A 24,858-nucleotide genomic window follows, 5' to 3' on the forward strand; every position below is an offset into this window, starting at 1 on the left:
TGGTTCATTGAAGATAGGTGATGTAAAGACAGGAAGACACAGAGTGGTTAACCAGTTTGCCTTAGGTCTCATTGCTGGTGAACTAAGGAGCAGGATTCAAGTCCAAATCTTCTCCCCTCCACTCCACCAGACTGCCTCGTTTCTCATGCATCCATCACCTATTCTCTTTCTATACTTCCTGTGCTGTCCTCAATGGTAGTGTTGGTAGTCCAGAGCCTAAAAGCCTGGTTTTGTTAATGTTTGCGAAGAGTTTTGCTTGAAAGAAAATATAAGGAGAAAAGTCACCTTTCAGTTATGTGGGTGTAGGTCTGAAGGAGTGAAGCCTCTGGAGCACCCTATCAGAGAGAGAAGGCTAAGAGCACCTTCCCCCGCTTCTATGGAGTTAGCCTGTGCACCCTCTGGATCCAGCACAATTATTCCCTCAGTGCTGTCTCTGTTGTGCATTAACCATGTACTAACACCCAACTTTGATATAAACCCAGAGTTTGTAGGCAGCTAAGAAGTACAGCACCTGAAATGGCAAGACTGTTCTCTTCAAGGAGTGTAGGACCTGGAAGGCACCAACACACAGTAAAATAATCCATCAACATGATGCTGTGTGACCCATTCTGAGCACGCATGGCAGTTATCTAGCACAAGGATTCTACATAGAACAAGAGGGTTCCTTCTGGTCAGGAGGCTGAGGCTTGGTATCAAAGAGCTGGGCTTCCACCTCAGCCTGGCCATATCTCTGCTGTGTGGCACAGAGATTCAGGACATGATTCAAGCTTTGGCTTAAGTTTCCTACCCTCCCTCCCCCAACAAAATTTATCTCCCAGGAAAACTCATGAAATTTTAAGGGTAGAAGTTCTGCTTTCCTCACCTCTAATCCTAGAGTCTATTATGATGCCTGGCTCAGTGTAACCACTGTGAAGACTGATGATAAAAATAACAATATCATCAATATTGATATTGATGATATCAATGTGGAACATTTACTGCGCAGCAGACACTTTACATGTGTTATCTCATTTAAGCTTCCCAATCACACTGCAAGGGAAAATACTGGTAGGAGAAGAGTACGTGACTTAACCAAAGTCAAATAGCTAGTGATACTGGATAGGAAACTCAATTTCTGTTGCATTCTGCCTCCTGAGTGTAGACTCTATTATCATAATGTGTTGCATTCCAGCTGGGGGAAGGAAGGAAGGGAGGGAGGGAGGGACAGAGGGAGGGAGGGAGGCAGGGAGGGAGGCATGGGTGGAGGGAGGCAGGGATGGAGGGAAGGAGGATGGATCAAACAAGATTATTGGCAGTAACCCCCCTTCTTCCACCTGATTTCCCCACTTTGGAGATGTTTGCTGTTTCCTCTCTGAAGCCTAGTGGAGGGAGTGTGCACAGGTGCTGGGTGTGGGTGTTAGGAGAGAGCAGTTGCTTGTATTGGCTACTTCTTGATACTTCTCCTTGTTAGTCACTTGTCTGGCATCAATGATCCCTCCTGGGTTTCCATCTTCAACCAGTGGTTGCTCTCTTCCCTTCTGGGTTCTGCTCATCACCACCAATGGCCTCTGCCAACTTTTTGCTTTCTAGGGTCCCTAGACTTGATAAAAGTGAGATAGCTTGAAGCCTGAAACTGAGCATTCTAGAATCTACTCAATGTTTTGATTTGTATCTTTTTTTGTTTGTTTGTTTTTGAGACAAAGTGTCGCTTTGTTGTCCAGGCTGGAGTACAGTGGCGTGATCTTGGCTCACTGCAACCTCCAACCTCTGTCCCCCAGGTTTAAGCGATTCTTGTGCCTCAGGCCCCTGAGTAGCTGGAAATACCGATGAGTACCACCACATCTGGCTAATTTTTGTCTTTTTTGTAGAGACAGCGTTTTGCCATTTTGGCCAGGCTGGTCTCAAATGCCAGGCCTCACGTGATCCACCTGCCTTGGCCTCCCAAAGGGCTGAGATTACAGGCATGAGCCGCCACCACCCCGGCCACTTTGATTTATTTTGATTGATCAACTGAGTGATCAGTCAATCACTTAGCCATAACCAACAGACATTTTCAGTACCTACTAAGTGTTAGCCACTATGCCTACTAAGTGTTAGCCACTATGCTGGATGCTGCAAAAATAAAGATACAGGACACTGTACTTGCTCTCAAAGGTCTCTAAGTCTAGCTTAGAAGACAAAAAGAGAAACTGATTATTTTTGTACAGTGTGGGAAGTGGTCAGTTCAAAGTAATCACAATCAGCTTTAGGAGCTGGAATAGGGAGTATATTACTCATCTGTGTTGGGTTAAGGAAGATAACTGATGTAGAAACTGATTAGGGGCTAGGAAAACTCCTCCAGTGTTTGCAAATCATTTATCATTGGATACCCACAGCAAGTCTATGACTTGGGCAGACTGGCTGTTTAAAAAAAAACAAAACACAACAGTTTCCATATAAGAACAGCAAGGCTCAAGGAGTTGTGCTGCAAAAGCCAAAACTGAAAAATACAGGAAGATGGTTTCTGCTTTATCTAAGTGATTTTCTTTCAGACAAAGGAAGCATGAGGTTTCAGCCTGCTGGTATTACCTCCAAATGAACATCCTTACCCTTTCAAGGCCATATTTACTGTCTGACCTTCAATGGGCAATGTCTATGTGGGAGGCGCTGTGCTGGAAATTATAGGATGTAAAGAAATAAAATAAATGCAGGCTGCCCTTGTTGCAAGATGGGAAATCACATGAAAAAAGATAAGTAACACTTGAGAAGGCAAACAACTGGGGATAGTGTCAACAAGCCAGCAGTTCAAACACAGAAGAGACTATGGTGGACAAGAAGAACATTCAAAGCATTCCAGAGCAGTGAGCATATCATGGCGGCTAGAGCTTGAAGGAAAGCTGGAGATAAATGTTACAGCTAGATTTAAAAGAATCTCAGAAGCCCAGGTGAAACTGAAAAACTAAATTCTACACATACAGATCTTAGGGTTCAACACTTGCCATGTGCCAAGCCGTGGGGTAGGTATGTTACACATATTTTTAGATATAATCCTCCCTTTAAACATTCAAGGAGAAAACTGAGGCCAAGAGGGTTACATTCCCATTTTCCCAAGATCACACTATAAGTAAATGAGGAGAGATTTGAACCCAGGTCCAGATGACTTCAAAATCTTTATTCTCATCTACTGTACCACTCTAGTTTCTCCCTGAGTTTCCAGGCTTAAAAACAAAGAAACAAACCTCCTTTTTAAAAAGCCCCCACTGTTCCTATTTGTCCACTGAGCATCATGGAAAGATGGGCCTCAGAGGAGAATCTTAGGAGTAGAAAAGAAGAATGCAGAACCCAGAGCTCCAGGGAATGGGCCAAACTAAAAGACGAGAGTTCCTCTAGGTTCTCAAAAGTAGTGGTCAGTGTCTGAACTGGGATCTCCCGCCCAAAGCTTTCACCCATTATTGTCACCAGCCTCACAAGGAATGAATACATGAAGAAGAACTGTGCCTTGGTAGCATTGGCCTAAAGGAAAATAGCTAAACCACCTGTAAACAAGCTGCAACCATAGGCAATAAAGACAAATGTAAACACATCCTGTGCTTATGTCCAAAAAATCAATTGTCCCCCAAAAAACAAAAGAAATGGGTCTTTGCAGCAACATACGTGAAAAGGAGCAAGAGGTATTAGTCATCAAAAAGTCCAATATGAGGGGAGTGATGTCAGCAAGCTGGCTGATTAGAGACACCTGGCATTTATATTCCAACAAGAAAGGGCCAAGGCAATGAATAAACATCTGGAATTTGACTGGAGTGTCATTGAAGGAAGAGCACTGAAATGCAGCGATAGAGTAGAGAAGCATCTGTGGTGACTGGAAGTCCAGGAGGGCAGTGTGGCGGCACCCAGCCTTCGAAGCACCATCTCCCTGGCCTGGATTAGATCTGCCTACAGTCAGGAGAAACTTCTCACTATGGGGAAAAGATAAGCAGAAGATCTCTATCCACCCCCATTGCTACCACAAACATGTACAGTCCTTACTATAGGAGAATTCCACAGTCCTCACAAGCCCTGAGCCTAGTTTAAACAGCCACCAAGAATTTCTGCAGCTGCACTGTCCTGGATTAGAAGCACAGCATGTGTATTTCTCACTTCCACCCACCCTGTGCGCCAAGCTGCTGCAGCACAGTACACACCTCAGGAGTGTGCCCTGCTTTGGGGGCCAATAGCCATGGCACTTCTCCAGCAATCGGGCTCCCACAGGGGTGACTGAATGTCACAACCCCAGCTTTACAGAGGTTGGGCCTAAAACTGGCTGTGACTCTTGTCCTACAGAGTAGAAAAACCAACCCCCACCACCCTACTTCCAGCCAGAGAAACAGTGTACCAGTCCCACCCACAGTTATCCTGCCTTGAGCCAGCCAAACCACTGCTCACTCACCCCCAAGTGGAAGAAGCCTGTGAGTCTCCAAGCAGCTGAACCCAGGCCAGCAGAATGGCTGCATGCCCATGCCCGGGACCCGAGAAAGAGTTCCCCCACCCACTACTGATATACCCCTGGCCTGCCTACTAGTTCTGTACCCCACAAAAGAGCCTGAGAAACCGTCCCACAGGACACCCCTGGTGGGCATACCACCAGAACAGCCAAGCAGCCAAGAGCCCATGTCCCGAACCTTAACAGCCCCATGAGCCACTCCTCCTAGACATTCCCCGGGCTGGCCAAGCAGCTGTGCACCTACATACCAGGCCTGAAACAGCACTGCAGGCTGCTCCTGGTGGGCACATGCTGGAGCCAGCCATGCAGCCTTGTCCTTATAATCCAGACCTGAGAAACAGCCCCTTGGGCCATCCTAGCAGACTTGCCCACAGGTTGGACAAGCAGCTATATGGCCATTTCTCATGCCTAAAAAAGAGTCCTGTGGATCACCACCCACAGAAACACCCAAATCAGCCAAGCAACTGCTCAGCTATGTCATGGGACTGAGAAACAGCCCACCATGGTAGCCATGCCCACTCAGGCTGATCAAGCCACTGTATGCCCATGTCTCAAGCTGGAGAAATGGCCCTGTGGCTTGTCCCCCTTAGATATATTCTCAGGCCAGCCAAGCAGACATACAACCACATAGCAGGCCTAAGAAACAGTCTCAAAGGCAGCTCCTGGTGGACACACACCCAGACCAACTGAGCCAACTTAAACTCATGTTCCAGCCTTAAGAAACATCCCTATTTTTACCTGTGTGTTTTGTTGCTCTGTTTACTGAAAATGACTTGGGGACGCTCCTGGTTTGTCCATCTACCGCTTTGATTCCTTGGATCCCACCCATTCTTTCACTTTAAGAAAAAAAACAAGTAATTGTTGCAGAGGTCTCTGTATTTTGCAGCTGCCCTTTTGTAAGAAGCACTTTTCCCAAATAAAACAATTAAAAAAAGAAAAAAAGAAACATCCCTATCGACTCCTCCTGGGAGAAACATCCCCAGGCCAGCTGAAAAGCTATGCTCCCAAATTCTGAGCCTGAGAAACATCGCTTTGAGCAGCTCCTGGCAGGCACACCATCAGCCCAGCTGAGTAACCACATGCCCTTGTTCATGGCCAGAGGAACAGCCCCGTGGCCCTCGTCTCAGAGAACCAGACCCCAAGTTGGCTTAACCACTGTGTGCACTAACATCCTTCTGATCTGAGAAATAGCCCAGTGAACCCAATCCTAGCAAAGCTGCACCACCATCACGGCAAACTCTCTCAGCTTAGGCCACTGAGTAACGTACAAATATCACTAATGTAAAATTGTAGTCAAATTAACTACATAGAAACTATAGTACTGCATCTATCTAAATCCAAGAAAACACACCACACCAAATTGACACCCCAAGAACAATTAATGCAAACAATTATTTCCCTATGAAACCTACGCAAAAGATTAGAAGTAATAACTTTTCTACTAAATGCTTAGATATCCACATAGGGACATATCAAACATGAAAAATCAAGGAAACATGTCACTGTAAACAATAATTTTCTAGTAGCAGACCCTGATCATAATGAAACATATGAAATGCCAAAATATTCAAATAATAATCTTAAGTAAACTCAGTGAGATATGAGAAGATAGTCAATTGAACAACCTCAGGAAAATGATTCATAATTTACATGACACATTCAACAAAGAGAGAGATGCCACAAAAAAAGAACCAAACAGGAACCAAGAGCTAAAGAATTTTATGAAGGAAATAAAAAATTGAATCAAGAGCTTCAACAGTAGACTAGGCCAAACAGAAAAAAAAAAATCTAAACCAGAAGACAGATAATTTGAAATAACACAAGCAGTCAAAAGTAAAGAAAAGAAAAGAAAAAGTAAATAATACAAAGAAAAAAGAACACCTCATGGGACATGAGTAAGTGAAAAATACTTATATTAGGGGTGTTTCCGAAGAAAAAGTGAAGGGAAAAGGTGATTAAAATATATTTAATGAAATAATAGCATTAAAAATTCCCCACATCTTGGAAGAGAGATGGACATCGAGGTCCAGAAAACCAAATAGGTTAAACCCAAACAGATATTCTTACAGGAATCTTACAGTCAAATTGTCAAAAGTCAACAACAAAAATAAATAAATAAATAAATAAATAAATAAAAGTAGAAAGAGAAAAATGTCAGGTCACATATAAGGGAATTCTCAGTAGACTAACAGTAGATTTCTCAGCCAGGAGAGAATGTGATGATATATTCCAAGCACTGCAAAAAAATAACTGTCAGGAAATTATACCAAGCAAAGCTATCCTTCAGAAATAATAAGAAATAAAACCTGTTACAGACATGCAAAACTAATGGAATTCATCAGCACCAGACTGGTTTTACAAGAAATTCTCAGTGAAGTCCTACAACTGGAAGTGAAAAGATAACAACTATGATCATGAAAATATGCAAAACTGTAAAACTCACTGGTAAAGCCAATATATTTTTGAAAGAGAATCAAACTTTATAATTACAGAAAACCACCTAACTTCAAAAATAAACAGTAAGAAATGAAGAAACAAAGAATACACAAAACAACCAGGAAACAATCAGTAAAACACTGATTAGTTCTCACTTATTAACAATAACAAATATTGTAAATGAACTAAATCCCCCATTAAAAATACATAAACAGGCCAAATGGATTTTATAAAAAAGATAAAACTATATCCTGCCTATAAGAAATTCACTTTTCCTGTAAAGACAAACATAAGATGAAAGTAAAGGAATTGAAAATATATCTAATGCAAATGTAAGCCAAAAATGAGAACAAGTAGCTAGAATTATATCAGACAAAACAAATTTCAAGTTCAATGCTGCAATAAGAGACAATGAAGGACATCATATGATAATAAAGAGATCAATGCAGCAAGAGAATATAACAATTGTAAATATATTTACACTAAACACCAGAACATCCTGATACATAAAGCAAATATTACTAGATCTAAAGAGAGAGATAGACTCCACTAAAATAATAATTGGGGACTTCAACATCTTATTCTCAGTATTGGACAGATCGTCTAGACAGAAAATCAACAAAGAAACATCACATTTAAACTGCATTATAGACCAAATGGATCTGATAGACAATCACAGAAAATTTCACCCAGCAGCTGCAAAGGACAATTTTCATCAGCACATGGGACATTCTCCAGGATTAGCCATATGTTAGAGCACAAAACAAATTTTAGAAAACTTTAAAACACTGAAATAATATCGAATATCTTATCTGACTACAGTGGAATAAAGCCAGATATCAATAACAACAGGGATATTCATAACTATACAAATACATGGAGATTAAGTAATATGCTCCTGATCGACCAATGAGTGAAGACAAAAGTTAAGAATAAGAATTAAAAATTCCTTGAAACAAATGAAAGCAGAAACACAACATATCAAAATCCATGGAACACAGCAAAAACATTATTAAGAGGTAAATTTATAGTAATAAACACTTATAGGAAAAAACTAGACAAATTTCAAATCAATAACCTATTAATGCACTTCAAAGATGTAGAAAAGCAAGAACCAACCAAACCCCAAATTAGTGGAAGGAAAGAAATAGATCAGAGCAAAACTGAGACTAAAAGAAACAAAAGATCAATAAAACACAAACTTTTTAAAAAAATTGACAAACTAATAGCTAGACCAGCCAAGATAAAAAGAGAAAACACTCAAATAAATAAAATCAGAAACGAAAAGGGAGATCACAATGGATATCACAGAAATACAAAATGATACAAATAAATACAAAGTTAGAGGCTGTTATGAACAGCCATATGTCAATAAATTTGAAAACACAGGAAATGGATAAATTTCTGGACACATAAAACTCAACAAAATTGAACCACAAAGAAATGAAAAACCTTAACTGACCAAAACAAGTAATGAAATTGAGTCAATAATAAAAAGGTTTTCAACAAAGAAAAGTCCAGAACCAGATAGCTTCACTGTTGAATTTTACTGAACATATAAAGAAGAATTAATAAAAATTCTCCTGAAACTATTTCAAAATATGGAAGCAGAGGGAATTATTTCTAACTCATTCCATAAGACATGTGTCACCCTGATAGCAAAACCAAACAAGGACACACACACACAAAGAAAATTACAGGCCAATATTCCTGATGAAAATACATGCAAAGATCCTTAACAAAGTACTAGCAAACTGAATCCAACATGTCAAAAATACACCACAATCAAGCAGTATTTATCCCAGGCATGCAAGGATAGTTTAACATATGCAAATCAATAAACATATTTCATATCAATAGAATGAAGTACAATCAGTTGAATGATGGACAAAAACCATATGATTATCTCAAAGCAAAAAAAGCTTTTGATGCATTAAGTATCTCCTTGTGATAAAAACTCATAAAAAATTTGTTACAGAAGGAAAGTACCCCAACATAATAAATGCTATATAAGACAAATCCATAGCTAACATCTTACCAAACAAGGCAAAAATGCCCACTCTAGTCATTCTTGTCAAACGCAATATTAGAAGTCCTAAACAGAACAGTTAGGCAACAGAAATAATAAGCATCCAAATAGGAAAGGAGAAAGTCAAATTATCTTATCTTATTCACAGAAAAACCTAAAGACTCTACCAAAAGGTCTCAGAAATGTGATATGGTTTGGATCTGTGTCTTCATCCAAATCTCATGTTGAATTATAATCCCCAATGTTGAGGGATGGAACTGGTGGTGGGAGGCGATTGGGTCATGGGGGTGAATTTCCCCTTTGCTGTTATTATGATAGTGAGTGAATTATCACAAGATCTGGTTGTTTAAGTGTTCACTTTTCCCTTTGCTTTCCCTCTCCTGCTCTGCTTGTGAAGAAAGTGCTTGCTTCCCCTTCACACTTTTGCTATGATTGTAAGTTTCCTGAGGCCTCCCCAACCACGCCTCCTGTAAAGCTTGCAGAACTGTGCATCAATTAAACCTCTTTTCCTTATACATTACCCAGCCTCAGGTAGTTATTTATTGCAGTGTGAGAACAGACTAATAACAAACTGATAAAAGAATTCGGTAAAATTGTAGGATGCAAAATCAACATATAAAAATTAGAAGCACTTCTCTACTTAAACAAACTATCTGAAAAAGAAACCAGGAAGGAAATCCTACCTACAGTAGCTATAAAACAGTACAGTAAAATATGTAGAAATCAATGTAACCAAAGAGGTGAAAGATCTCTGCAAGAAAAAGAATAAAACACTGATGAAAGAAATTGAAGAGAATACAAACAAATGAAAAGACATCCCATGCTCATGTGTCAGAAGAATTTATATTGTTAAAATGAAAATACAATCCAAAGAAATCTGCAGGTTTAATGTAATTCCTATTAAATACCAATGATATTCTTCACAGAAAAAAAAAATATATATGGAACCACAGGAGACCCCAAATAGGCAATGCAATCTTGAGGAAAAAAATAACAAAGTGGAAGCATCACAGTTTCAGACCTCAAAAAGCACTACAAAGCTGTAGTAACCATAACAGTACAGTACTGGTGTTAAAAATACACACATGGATGAATGAAACAGAATATAGAGCCCAGAAATTTATCCTACTGACTTTTTACAAAGGTCCCAAGAACACTTAGTAGGGAAATAGTAGTCTCTCCAGTAAATCATGCTGAGAAAACTGGATGTGCATATACAGGAGAATGAAACTAGACCCTCACCTTTCATCCTATAAAAAAATTAATTCACAATGGATCAAAGACTTAAATGTAAGATCTGAAATGATAAACATACTAGAAGAAAACATAGGGGAAACACTTAAAGACATTGGTCTAAAAAATGATTTTATAAATAAGCCCTTAAAAGCACAGGCAAAGAAAACCCAAAAGTAGACAAGATTGTCTATCAAACTAAAAATCTTCTGCACAGCAAAGGAAACAACAGAGTGAAAAGAAAACCTACAGAATGGGAGAAAATATTCACAAACTCCTTATCCAACAGGGGATTAATATCCAGAATACACAAGAAACTCAAACATTCCAACAGCAAAATAAATAAATAAATAAATAAATAAATAAATAAAAAGCCCCCCAATCTAATTAAAAAAATGGACAAATGATCTGAACAGAAATTTCTCAATAGACATACAAGTTACCAATAAATATATGAAAACATGTTCATCATTAGTAATTATCAGGTAAATGCAAATCAAAACCACAATGAGGGATAATCTTACCTCATTTAGAAGCTATTATAAAAAAGTCAAAAATAACAAATGCTGGTGAGAAAGCAGAGAGAAGAAAAATCTTATACACTGTTCATGGGAATGTAAACTAGTACAGTCACTATGTAAAACAGTTTGGAAGGTCCTCTAAAAACTACAAAAAGAACTGCCATATATCTAGTAATCCCATAACTTGGCATGTACCCAAATGAAAGGAAATCACCTTATTGAAGAGACATCTGCACCTGCATACTTACTGCAGGATTATCCACAATAGTCAAGGTATGGAATCAACCTAGGTGTCCAACAACAGAGAACTAGATAAGAAAATGTGGTATATATACACAATGGAATACAATTCAGCCATAAATAAGAATGAAACCCTTTCATTCATGGTAACCTGGATGGAACTGGAGAACATTATGTTAAGTGAAATAAGTCAGGAACAGAAAGTTAAATGCCACCTGTTCTTACTCATATGTGGAAGTTGAAAATAATTGATCTCATAGAAGTAAAAGAATGCTAGAGGCTGCTAGCGGGATACAGAGGATATTATAAGCTGGGAAAGGTAGAAGGGAGAGAGGAATAGGGAGAAATTTGTTAAAAAATAAATTTACAGCTAGATAGGAGTAAGAATTTTCTATACCATTTAAAGATGATCATACTTATTAATGTAATAAATAGTTTCAAATAACTAGGAGCATATTGAACATTGCCAATACAAAGAAATGATCAATATTTAAGATGATTGATATACTAATTTCCCTGATCTGATCATCACATATTATATGGATCAAAACATCACGATACACTCCATAAATGTGTACAAACATTATTTGTCAGTGTAAATAAGATAAAAGATGTCTAATATGAGCCCCCGATAACTCTAATGAACATATATGATCTCAAGCTGCATCAACAGAAGTATAACAGTTGGCAAGAGCGAGGCAAATATCCCATTTTTCTCAGCCCTGGATCATTCCCACCTTGATGAAGAAGAGTGTCAGTTCGGGTGTTATGGCCCAGGGTGTAAAAAATCAGAATTTCTGTCTAGAAGGAAAGTGAAATGTTTGCAAATTGCTTCATATGAGACTATTTGAAAAAACTGGAGTTGGTTATGTTGGTTAAAATATACAGTCTCTTTTATTTTTGTTGTCAAATTTCCCAAGAACTGATCTGGCAAAATAACATCAGATTGCTTTCCTTTTGGACATGGAGGGCCATTAACACAGATTTTGAGCTGGTATATAAAGAAACCCTTTAATAGTAATGGTGTGGGGGATGAGATGGCCTTTTTTCTGAATAGTGAGAAGACTGTCAAGGGAGGTAATCAAGAGACACTGGAGAGATATTGGACTGCATACCCTCTGAGGCTCCTCACAACTCCAATTCCGAGACTACTGATGCTCTTTTATTCTCCCACCACTACTGAAGGATCAGAAAAGACAAACTTGATAACCCAACAGAAATCCAAAGCCATAAATCCAAAGTGGCTTATCCCAGAAAACATTGCCCATGGTCCCCAACTGCCCAGCTTCTGCACTTGTTCCCATCTTTTCAAAATGCCCCCTGGAAAATGGGCTGTGGCATGGAGGACTCACCTTTCTTCTCAAAGTCCACCTTCTCTTCCCCTGGACGTCCCAGACTGTCCAGAGCGTGGGTCACCTGGCTGCCAAACTCATCCTCGCGGGAGACATGGTTGGCCCGCCTAGGTGGCTCCTCGTCCTCCTCGCAGTCATAGTCATCCAGGATGGGAGTCTCCCGGATGGGCACTCCAATGACGGAATTGTGGGTTTGCAGCCGGGAGGAACGGAAGCTCTCCCGGGCCTGTGGGCCCAGCAGCACAGATGGGATGTAGTGGATCTCGTGAGTGGCTTCCGTGCTGGCACTCTTCTGGGGGATGCGGCGACGCTTCTGCCAACGTCGCTGGGCATACAGCGCCACGGTGAAGACCAGCAGCAGCAGCAACAGCGCGATGAGGCCACCCTGGAGCAGGAAGGAAGGACATGGAAGTGGGCCACTGTTCTTTGGACTCAAGGGCACAGGGGATTTTCTTGTTCACTACACTCTGCCAGAGTCCCTAGGTTTGGCTCATAGCGCCCGGGGAACCACCAGCCATGGTTCTTAAGCTAGAGAGACATTGTTTCCAAACCTGGCTTTTTCACCAACAAACTGTGTTACCCTGGGCAAACTTCTTGACTTCTCTGAGCCTTGCTTTCCATAGGTATAAAGTATGAGTGATTCCCTGCCCTTCCTTCTTCACAAGGTTGACATAGGAAGCAAAAGACGATGATGTCACGGCAATCCAGATGGTTCAGTGTCAGGAAGGGTCAGGGCTGCGGCTTCACATATGTGAATGTCTGAATCCAGGCTCCACCTCCCACCAACTGAGCAATCCAAAGCCTACGCTCCTCTGACCTTGCTTCCTCATCTCTAGAATGAGTTAACTGAAGGCTTAAGAAGCAGTAGTAGACTTTCTTACATCTTGCTGCAAATATAAGATAGCATTATTAAATCAAATATAATTCCTGCATAGTCTGTATTTTTCAGAAACACTAGTCTTTAAATTTTTGAATCTCAACAAGGGAACTGGGACAAAGTACGTCCTTAAGAAATACTTGGTAAATCAGTGAGTGAAAATGCACTTTTCTGGGGCTCCTTTAATCAGAATTCAAAGATCAACTGGTATATATATATAGTTTTTTCTTTGATACACCCAACTCCTAAATGTTTGAGTCTGCATACCATACATTAATTTGAAATAAGCTAATATGTTAATGAACATATCTTACATGATTCATGTAAGATACATCTTCATTTTACATCTTCATATGATTCATGAAGTACCCTGGTCTGTGAGTTCCTTAAGGGCAGAGGTATTTTCAATACACAACTGTAATCTCCATAACACCTGTTGTGAGCTTGAAGTGGAAGGTTTGCATTCTTTAGGCCTCCCCTCAATTGTTCTGTGCCAGAAACCTCTCCTCTGATGGGTAGGCCCTCATCACTCTCCTGCTTTACTTCACTTTATACTCTGCTTCATGTTTGGGAGATTGGAAGACACTTTGTGAGCACCTGCTGTGCAGTCCCTAGAGTCAGGAGGAATCACCCTTGTTATAGAGAGGGTGAGAGAGGATTCAAAAAAACCAAGAGACCCAGAAACACAGACAGCAAGTGGCAGAGTAATATCTGGACCTCACTATCTGTGTGTTTACTTTGTTTGGTTTTGCTTTTTAACTCTAGAGCCTATATTCTTTCAATTCCACCTGTGTGTGGTTGATGGCCTCTCCTTGGCTATGGTCTCATCGAAGGCAAGGACAGTTTGTGACAACAGCATCTAACAAAGATGACAGATGTTAACTGTAAATACATTATCTTGGGGGCAAAGGTGACTGCTGTTAAAGACACCTGTTTAGGCCAAGACGAACACTGTTCGCTGAAATAACTCAGTCATCCTTCTGACTATATTTGATATTAGAAAACTGGCATGTTCTATTTGCAAGATCTCAGCTCACTATGCTGATATTTCGCACCTCCACAGGGGTGGGGGGACTGGGTGAATAAGAGGACTAAAAGGTTGTGGCCAGGTATGCAGGTGTGGCTGATAGGTCTGGAACAGGGGCCCATGTCCTGCCTTGAGTTCGGCAGTGAGCTACTTCGGATTTTTCAAGAAAGTTTTTCTGGATGTCATAACCTAAAAACAAATGCACAAACCAAACAAAGCTATAAGTATGTGTATTTGCGTGTGTATGTGTGTGTGTGTGTGTGTGTGTGTGTGTGTGTGTGTGTGTAGAATCTATTAAATATATGTGTACATGCCTGTGTATAGCAGAGGGGATTATGTATATATCACCTTAAAAAACAACAATGGATCTTTTTTCCCTCCACAGAACATATGATAGTGATTGCTGTGTGTCACAAAATTATGTGTGACATGACATTATTTGTCTGGAATTTTTTTTGTGTATCAGAAATAAGAAAAGAAGGAGAGGGAGAAAGTGAGGAAGCGTGAAGAGGAGAGAGGTAATAGAGAGGGAGAGTGAAGAGAGAAAAGGGCCAAGGGAAACACTAATCTTTGATAAACACAAGAACTGACCCCTCCTTGCCACCTTTACTGAATGCTATTTTATTTAACCTTCAAGACAAGGCTATGTGATAGAAATTAGCTTCTGCTGTATAGATGAGGTAAAGGCGATTCAGAGATGTTAAGTAACTAGCTTGAAGTCACACAGTCAGGGTTTAATTCCAAGTCCAGCTGGATTGAAAGGGCCAGGACGTGGTGGAGCTATGACTGGACCCCAGCTCTCCATTTCACAGCCCTTGGTTATTGGACAGCGATTCTCACCGACGAAAGAGAGAGAGAGGGAGAAGGAGGAAAGATGGTGAGGGCTCATGAAAAAGGAAAAGGAAAGTATTATTTTCAAATCCAGCCTCCAGATGTGCAATGGGAACATCTTCTCTTCAGAAAAGCTTTTCATTCTGGCCCATTGATGTCCCTGGGGGAATCTCCTTGCCTGATCCCGCCCTCGGTCTCCATTTCCTTCACTACAAGGCCAAGGCCTTGCCTGGTTCCCGAGACTTCATTCCTCACCCCACTCAGTAGATCCTGATTACGGTTGTTGGATTCTCTGGTCAGATTCCAGGACCAATGCTGACCTAGGAAAGATGAGGCCTAACTAACCTATCCACCTGCAACTACTACTGCCCCTTCCTTCCCCCCTTATATCCCAACGACCCCTCCCTTGTAGCACCTGCAGTCTGCATCAATTCATACATCCACACCAGAAGTTCCTGGGAGGAAAGGAGCCACATCCTTTGCCTTGAGAGCCTTCCAGCAGTAAATGGCTAAGGGCTGGCATCAGACTGACGTGGTTTTATCCAGGTTCCACTGCTTAGACACTGTGTGACCTTGACTAGGTCACTTTATCTTTCTAGATCCTTGGCTTTCTCAAGGGTTAAACAAGGACAAGAGTCATAGGGCCACCTCACTGGGTCATGAGGGCTAAATACAAAGCTTGTGAGGTACTTAATATATTGTAGGGGTACATGGTATCACAGGTTGTTAGCTATTGTTACTGTTAACAGAATTCAGTAAGTATACATTCGGTGTTGAATGAATAAATAAAGGAATGAATGAATAAATGACTTGACCTTCTGGCACTATATACATACCTATTTTGTACAACTTGCCTTGGATCCCTAAACGCTTCTCAATCTGGACCAAATGCTTGATATGTGTTCTTTCATTCACCTGTCATCGTTCTATGTTAAGCTAAAAACTGAGGCACACAGACAAAAGGTCATTTACTCAAGACAGTGCAGCTGAGATTCAAACTAACTCCAGCATGACTTTAAAACTGTACTTGGAGTGGAGAAGGGACAGGAGCAAAACCCTAATTAGCCACTGTCCAGCCTCATTTCTGCCTTATCAAGTTAGCTAAGCAATTTCAGGTACAGATTTCTCAACGTAGGAAACTTCCAGAAGAACGTGGTAGAGGGATCCCCTGGTTTGGCAGGCACTGAGCTTCAGGTTCCCATTGGGGTATACCTTCCTTGTCCTCACTCCTCAGCTTGCCCTGAACTCAGCTTCCGTCACCTCCAGCTGAGTCACTGACCACATAGTTTCCATTACAGATTCGAGTTTTATTGAAAGAACTTGGTCAAAGCAGAATTCCAGTATTCTGGTCTCATAATGCCACTGACTACTAAAACAGACGTCCCCTGGCTGGGCTTCTAAAGAACTCAGCAGGCATCATTTAAGACCTGGTAGCAGCTTAGGTAATGTTACAAGCACCAGCCTGCAGCCCTTCCTCCCTAGACCCTGAGAAAGTAGTGGAATACATGAAATTGGACACAGTCTCAGAGCACGTGGGAAAAAGTTCCAAATTCAAGTTTACGTACTGTCTGATCTTGGCTTGCTCCTATGGACCTTCAGTTTATTAATCAGTAAATTGGACTTGGTCAATACTTGTAATATTATATCAGACAGAAGCAGCTAAGACTGGGGGTCAGAAACACGAGGTTGAAATCTAATGCTGCAAACATAAGCTGGGTTGTCTTGGACAAAGAACTTAATTCCTCCAAATAACAATTTTATTACCTATAAAATTGGATCATCGACTTCTTTACTGAAGGAAGTGAGATGTGAGCTAATGGATATGGAATACTTTGCTCAATATCTAGCACATGGCAAACCTGTGAGAGAAGAAAATACTCATTCATGGTACCCCCTGGGGGCTGCCGTGCAACTCAAATTTGAAAACATCTGTGATGTCCCATAAAAACTGAAGAGTGCTGTGCACAAGCAAAGGAGCTCAAGAGAACCATCTGGCTGCCTCTGTCATAGTGAGACATCTCATCCAAAGAATGCAGATGAGTGACTCAGAATCAGGAAGGAAGTGTTGACTGTGTCCACCTGCACTGGTCCAGGCTGCTGTCTCGGTCCACATCCATAGAGTTACACGCTCCCCTCTTTATCGGCTTCCCACACCAGAGGCAAGCAAACAGAAAAGCAGGAACAATCGATCGGTGCTGAGCAGGGCCAGCATGTCCAATCTCTGAGTCCACACCAGGAGCAAACACAGGCCCAGACCCAGTGAAAAAAAAAATGCTGCAAGGCAAGAGGGGAGCTGAGGAGGGAGGGAAAGACATAGGAAGATGGCTGTGAATTTTTAGAAAGCAAGTTAAGAAGAGGTCAAATCTCCAAGGGTGACAAGCTGAGGCCCTGCTGGCCTCAGGGACAACCTGATGCCAAGTCCGATTTGGACTGTTCTCACTCCAGGGCATCCCTAGACAAACAAGGCTGAGGAAGTCACTGCAAGTTCTAGAAATAATGACACCAGTCCACTAGTTAGGGGATTGCTTCTGTGAGGCTGTAAGCTGGGCAGGTCTTGGGGTGATTTGTTTTACCATCACCTTACGAGAATTTCAAGAAGCTTTCAGGGAGGAAGTGGGGAAGAGATGTGAGAAAGAAAGTGCATTCCCATCCCTTCTGGAACTTCCCCATTACAAGTCTCTCTAGGCAGGATCAGCCCGCTCTTCTTGTTCTATTACTGACAGTGAGTCTCAGATTCCCCAGTGGAACCAGACAAGGGAGAGGGTGGGAGATGTCAAGGGCAGAGTGCTCTGATGAGGAAACCAGGTGCCTGGGGGCATATGGGCCAGCGTGAGAATCCCTGCTTCCCTACTTGCTGTTGGCTGTGACAAGCTCATTACATTTTACCTATTTCATTGAACTGCAATAGGCTCCCATTAAAATGAGGTTGATAGTTCACAGTGTGAAGAGTTATGCTGAGGATTAAACAAGGCAATCAAAGGTCTGGATAAAGAATCTGACACCAGAAAAGTCAACAAATACAAGCATCACTCCTTCAGCTTCCCTATTTGCCTAACCCAAGCCAAATCCTTTCACCCCAGTCCTCCTTGTTTAAACCCCTCTCCTAGCTTCCTGGGGTGCTTAGAATAATGTCCAGGTTCCCTAGCTTGGCATCCAAAGCCCCTCATAACTAGGTCCCTGCTTCCTTCTCATTCTCCAGCTCCCCACAAGCCCCACCTGTCCTACCTGTCCTGGAGTCACCTTGAGCAGTTGGTATCCTCCAGGGTGTGATGTTCCCTCTTCCGCACTCACTACCCCCTCAGCCTGAAGCACCCTCTCACTCACTCCACCTGAAATCTCAGAAGGTGGCTTCATATGGAAACAGAATATTTGCAGAGGTAATTAGTTAAGATGAAGTCATATTGGATTAAAGTGGACCCTAAGTTCAATGACCGGTATCCTCATAAGAACAGGAGTGGACACACAGAGAAGAAGCTTATATGAAGATGGAGACAGAGAGCCGAGTGATGCATCTACAAGCCAAGGAATGCCGATGATCGTTGGCAACCATGAGAAGCTGGTAGAAAGGAGTGAGACAGATTCTCCCTCAGAGCCTCCAGGAGGAGCAAACCTTGCTGACATCATGATTTTGGACTTCTGGCCTCCTGAACCATGAGAGAATGAATTTCTTATGTTTTAAGATACCCGGTGGGCCTTAATTTAATATGGAAGCCCCAAGAAATTAATGCACTGCCCTTGACCTATTGATCTCAGCCCACTCAGCTATCTAAGCTTGGAGCCTTAGCTCCAGTGGTTGGCCCAGGGAAAGTGCTTAATAAACACATCCAGAAGGTGAAAATCTTCACCAGGCTTTCCAGAGGAATGCAAACCAAGTCCTTGTTTTCACTCTAACCCCAGCATCCACAGGACACCTGATCAAGCCTTGTATGCCCCTTTGCTGCTTTGACTTTCTTCAATGCCAGTGACTTCAGCTGGTTTGCTTATGTGCACCACCTCAAAAACCGAAAAATACACAGAGAGATAAAAAGCATAAAGCACCCCAAACCACCCCACCAAGAGAGTCTTCTGAAAAGTCAAACTCAGTTTGCTGTTTGGCCTGGCCTCATTTTAATCTATTTTTCATGTTAAAATATCAAGGCATGAAAGAAGGAACCAGAGAAAGAAAAGAAAGGGATAATATGAAAAATGCTTTATTTGACAATGTGTCATTCGGGAACTGATTATTTCTGTCTCTAGCCTTTTTAATATTCCCTCACTACGTCCAAGCCGCAAGGGGATTTGGTATTCTAAGACTGGATTTATAGTACTCTGTTCTGCAGTGATAAGAACATGGGCCTTTAATCCTCAGAGCTGTGAACATGCATATTCTCCCAAGTAATGTCCTTCTCTTCTTGCCACTTGTTTCTGGTCCCTGGCAGCCACAATGCCATGATGGCTGAAAACTGGTGACCCACCAGGCCTTCTCTTGGCCACTCACCTAATGACAGAGTTAGCGAGGAAGGGGCCCCAGGATCCAAGTGATCTGAGATGTCTCTTTCCAAGGCCCCAGTCTATGTTTAAGCTGGAAGAATTGTTGGAAAATAGTCTAAGCCTTTAGTGTTAGGAAAAAAAAAAAAAAGAAAGAAAGAAACTGAGACTCAAAGGACAGAAGTGACATGACCAATACCACAAAACATCCTAAAACAGTTTTGGAGACAGAATATGCAGCCAACACCCTCTAAAACTATTGAGAAAGCATGTGAATTGTGACCATTTGATCTACAAAATCACTTCTATAACCATCCATTTTTCTCTACTCTGTGGCTGTCCTATGCCCCAGTTTTCATGGACTTTCATCATGATAATTTGAATACATGCTGAATGATCTTCCAGGCTTTATTCATCCTTTCCCACTATTCTCAATCCATCTTAGTTACCATGATTAAGGCACACATGGACTCTGATCCCCTCCCTATTGACTAAGCTAAGAGTCCTGTAGTTTGACAGTTCCAGTTCTCATCATCTACCTTTGTGGATAACCTTGTCTCATACGTATGCTTTTGAGATACCCTTCTACAAATGTGTGCTTTGCTCATCCATGCAACCACTGAGTTCTTGCTGCAGAGCAGGCATGGTGCTAAGTATCCAACCACATTGAAACTCTCTGCTCCCAGTAAGTTGGGGAGCAGAGACTGGGGCCTGAAAAGAGACTTCTTAGAGAACTTGCAACCTGAGCCTCCTTTCCCACCAGCTCTGTCATTAGGTGAGTGGTCAAGAAAAGGCCCAGTGGATCACCAGTTCTCACCATCATGCCACTGTGGGTGCCAGGGACCAAACTCTCGGTCCTGAGGTTTTTATGTGGAAGCCATTTCCTCTGCCTGGCGCGAGGCCCTCATTCTTATTCCTCAGCCTTACATCTATACGTCCAAATACCACCTATACTTCACTGTTAACTTCAATGCATCTCCTTCATGAATTCCTAGGCTCTTCCCCTCCCCAGCTGCAGCCAGAAGGAATCTCTTTATCCTCTTCACTCCTACAGTGCTTCGCCTTAACCCTCACCTATGGAGCTTCAGCATTTTCTACCTTGTATTAAAGTTATTGATGCTCTTTACTTAGCTGCCCTGTAGGTTAGATTATTATGGCCTGTATACAGATGAAAAAAACAAATGGAGACTCAGAAGAGAAACTGATGAAAACCATGTAACTAGGTAGAAAATATATGTGATATGATTTTCCAGTGGGGTAATTCTCAATAAACTGCAGGTTCACCATCTCAGAAACTGGGAATGTCTCAAGGGAGCAGCTGGAGAATAAGAGGATAACAAAGTTCAGAACATATTGCAAAGGGCATGAGGATCTAGAGACTTCTAGGCACTGAGGATCTAAAGTTTTTTTTGTTTGTTTGTTTGTTTTTAACAAAATCAGCTGTATACCTTGGAAGGATCATCATGGGTGTGACAGGGAGGCTGAAAACAGGGACACCACTGAGGTAGATTTGAACAATAGTCTAGGATGGTGTCTCTCAGCTCGTGGCAATTTTATCCCCCAAGAGATATTTGGTAATAGACACATTTTGACTTGTCACAACTTAGGGCAGAGAGTACTGGCACCTAGTGGGTAGAAGCTGGGGAATCTGTAAACATCTTACATGCACAGGACAGCCACATACAACAAACAATTAACTGGCCCCAAATGTCAATAGTGCAGAGACTGAGAATCCCTAGTCTAAGAGAGAGATGATGAGACCGGAAGTAAGGCAGTTAAAGCGGTAAGTCAGCTAACAGGATAGGAAGGCTTGTGTCTGTTGGCAGGGAAGGGGGTGTCATAATGACACTGAGGCCTACATTCTGTCACTGGATTAGGGAGGAGCCTATCTATCTACATCTAACTTTTTCTTGAGTAATCTTCCAGAAGTTTATACAAGATACCAGCATGTAATCAAATGAAGAGGTACATTTATATCTGTGAACAATAAGAGAAGAACAAGGCACAGCAAATAAGAATTTGCATGTATATGTATGTATTCACATTTGTAAAGATATACTCACATCTATGTTAATATGTCTATAGTTAGCTATATTTATCTATATTTCTCCTTTTGCCTCTAGACAAATACAGGGTGACCTATTTAAGAAGTCCCATTATAGGCCGGGGGCGGTGGCTCAAGCCTGTAATCCCAGCACTTTGGGAGGCCGAGGCGGGTGGATCACGAGGTCAAGAGATCAAGACCATCCTGGTCAACATGGTGAAACCCCGTCTCTACTAAAAATACAAAAATTAGCTGGGCATGGTGGCACGTGCCTGTAATCCCAGCTACTCAGGAGGCTGAGGCAGGAGAATTGCCTGAACCCGGGAGGCGGAGGTTGCGGTGAGCCGAGATCGCGCCATTGTACTCCAGCCTGGGTAACAAGAGCGAAACTCCGTCTCAAAAAAAAAAAAAAAGAAGTCCCATTATAGAAAATGAAACATATTTCTCTTTTAAACAAGTCATCTACTTACCATGTATCTATTAGAGATAGCATTTTACTTCCAAAGACGATGCCAAAAGAGTAAAGTAAAAACACAGTGGTTCTTTAGAATGCATTCACCTTCCACCCACTAACCTCCAGCTCAATCTTCTTTAATCATATTTAAATTAGATTAGAACAGGGTCAAAATCCTGGGAAAACATACTGAATTCTATATAAATTTGTCAAGGAGAAAGCTAAAGAATGCTTGGCGACACCAGCGTTTCCCCATTAAGTCAGACAGACACAGGTTTATTGACATTTTAGTTAGTATAGTCACGACTGGAACCTATGCCTATCTGACTTCTGTGTCTTTGGATAAGTCACTTGTGTTTCTTCAGTTTTCTCATCTATGAATTGGGTTACTAACACCTAAGTGGGAGAGTCTGTGGAGGGTTAAATGAGATCGAAGTGTCTAACACAGTTAGCTAACAGCTTGCAAGGAGTGGATCTATTATTGATGTGAGATCTTGCTTCCTAAAAAAAATCTGATACAAAGTAGTGGTGAAACCACTACCTCCCCTCCACTGTACAATCAGATATTCTCTATACAGCTTCCCAGCTTCATTCTTGCCACAGGTTCAAAACGATGTGATTGTGATCCCTTCCCATCTATGGGGTGAGGAAGTAGGATTGGATGGTTTCTAACAGTCATCCTGGGTCTAATACTCTAGAAAATTAGAAAGGCAAAGGCAAACTGGAAAGCGTTTTGGAAGAGATGAAATACATATATTCTATGACATCCTGCCTGGTATTACAGGTGTAAATGCATATATTAAACCAGTTAACCACCCTGTATCCTTCACACCATTTCATGCTTCTGTGCTTTTGCTCATGCTTCCTCTATCTGAAATGCCCTTCCCTCACTTCTTCGTCTAGTCTTTTAAGCCTCAACTTGGGGGGCAGGAGTTCTCTGAAACCTGCTTTCTCTGACTGGGTTAAATATCCACCTGTTAGGTCTCACAGTGACTCATGCTTCTGTCTGGTAGAGCAGGCAGCACATTGCATCGTAGTTTGACCCCCTCCCATCACCCTAGTGCCATTGAGGGTGTTCTTAATCATCTCTGTTTTCTCAGGATCTAGCTCAGGGTCTGACACTAAGTAGCCCTCATTATGTACTTTTTGTATTTCTATACTGAGAGGCAATGAAAGGAAGGGCAGAGTTTTATTTATTTCTGGGTGAATTTGAATGGTGCACAGCACATAGTAGTAGACTCTCAATTACTTGTTGAAAGAAAGAATAAATAAATCCATCATAAATGCCTCTCTTAGGTAGGTGACTGAAATACACCTACGTCTGTCTGGCAGTCCTCCATCTGTCTATAAGAGAGGGCTGAAGGTAATTTGCATGAACCATTTAACACAAGTCAGCATCCCACTACACATCCTCAGGTGGCCTCTCAAGTTCTGTCACAAATCCTACTCTGAAGGACCAATGAATGGAAAAGGTGGGGAAAAACATCTTTACGAGGACTAAGTTTCTTCCCATTCTTTGATTCATGAAAATATACAGATGAACCCAAGTGGTCAGAGAAGAGCTTTGCCCTCATTCACTGATTTACTTATTCCCCAGGGTAAGGGCATACCTAGAAGAGGGCAGACCTAAGTTCCTATTTTACTCTGCCACCCACCAGTAATGGGAACTTGGAACATTCTCTGTGTGCTCAGTTTTCATAGCTCTAATACAGGAAGAGTACCATTCACCAAAAACGCTGTTGTGAGGACTGGATACGGTGATATGTGTCAAATATGTCACACAGCCCTTGACCTGCAGAAAACATTCAATATATGGTAGTCATTGGCTTAACTCTTACTACTATTACTGTAATTTTCTGACCCTGTAGCTAACCTTCTGGACTGACTTAGAAATGCACAGGTATGCCCTTGAAAAACTCACAGCTGGTTTGTGGGAAGAGGTAAGTAAGCAGGTGGTTATCACAATGCATAGTTCAGCAAGCTCCATGTGAGAGGGAAACATGGTAAGGGGCAAAGAGTTTCTCACAGCTTCCAAGTATGAAACATAGAGAAAGTGAGGATAAAAAAAGATTTGCTTGCAATTCTAGTTATAGTCAAGTTCAAAGGTTTGGTGAACATGCCCATCCAATCAAGTACACTCATACCCAAAATGTGACAGAAGACTAAACTGTGTAGTGGTCAATGATGCAGGCTATGGGGTTGATGGCCTTGGATTTGAGTACCTATGCTGTCATTTACCAGCTATGGAACCTCGGCTAGCCCACTAAATTTCTTTGATACTCATCTTTCTCATCTTAATGAGACTAACACCTCATCACTGAAATAGACTATTGTGAAAATTAAACAAATGAATGCAAAACAAAATCCAGCATAGTGTCTGGAATACAGTCAATGTTCAGTAAAAGATGATTTTAAAAGTTCTGGCAGAGGAAAAACATATTGACAAAGAAATCAGGAAACTTAAGTCCCAGTCCTTGCCTTGCCCCATAATAAAGTAAGAGAAGTTTGCAGAAAGCTCACAGGTCCTCATAAAGTGGGTGTTTTTTTTGTTTGTTTGTTTGCTTTTTTAACAAAGTGGCCATAGCAAGCAAATGAACTAGGCATTTCTAACTTGATTAACAGATGACAAAAACGAGCCTTTCAAGAGGGAGTATTGTCCTCCAAGGCTGCAAAATCAGTGAGAGGACACACATTTGGCTCCAGAATCCTAAGTTTATCTGCTGCATGCTGCTGCAATAATCTTGAAACTTTCAGTGTGTCTAGAGGGTCAGCAGAATGATGAGCCTGCATCCTTTGTTCAGTACATCATTCCCTGGGAATGTGTTGCAGATTCACAAGGCTGATGTGAGATTCTTAATGTCGTGCCAGTCTTAAAATACTGTGCCAGCAACAAAGCCTTCTGAGGTCAG

General features: G+C 41.6%; 1 protein-coding gene across 4 annotated transcripts in view; it reads right to left on the reverse strand.

The window, feature by feature from the left end:
- The window catches only part of ASTN2 (astrotactin 2), a 950,477-nt gene that overhangs the window by 738,949 nt on the left and 186,670 nt on the right, over positions 1–24,858 (reverse strand). For 3 of the 4 annotated variants that reach the window (XM_017504318.2, XM_017504317.2, XM_017504316.2), the window contains exon 3: positions 12,250–12,634. In XM_017504318.2, coding sequence (XP_017359807.1) covers positions 12,250–12,634 — 385 coding nt within the window. Of the gene's footprint in view, positions 1–12,249; positions 12,635–20,735; positions 20,741–24,858 lie in introns of those variants that run through there. The other variant, XM_017504319.1, reaches the window with a different exon arrangement.

Source organism: Cebus imitator, unplaced genomic scaffold, assembly GCF_001604975.1.
Source record: "Cebus imitator isolate Cc_AM_T3 unplaced genomic scaffold, Cebus_imitator-1.0 Scaffold320, whole genome shotgun sequence".
Classification (NCBI taxonomy): Eukaryota; Metazoa; Chordata; class Mammalia; order Primates; family Cebidae; genus Cebus; species Cebus imitator.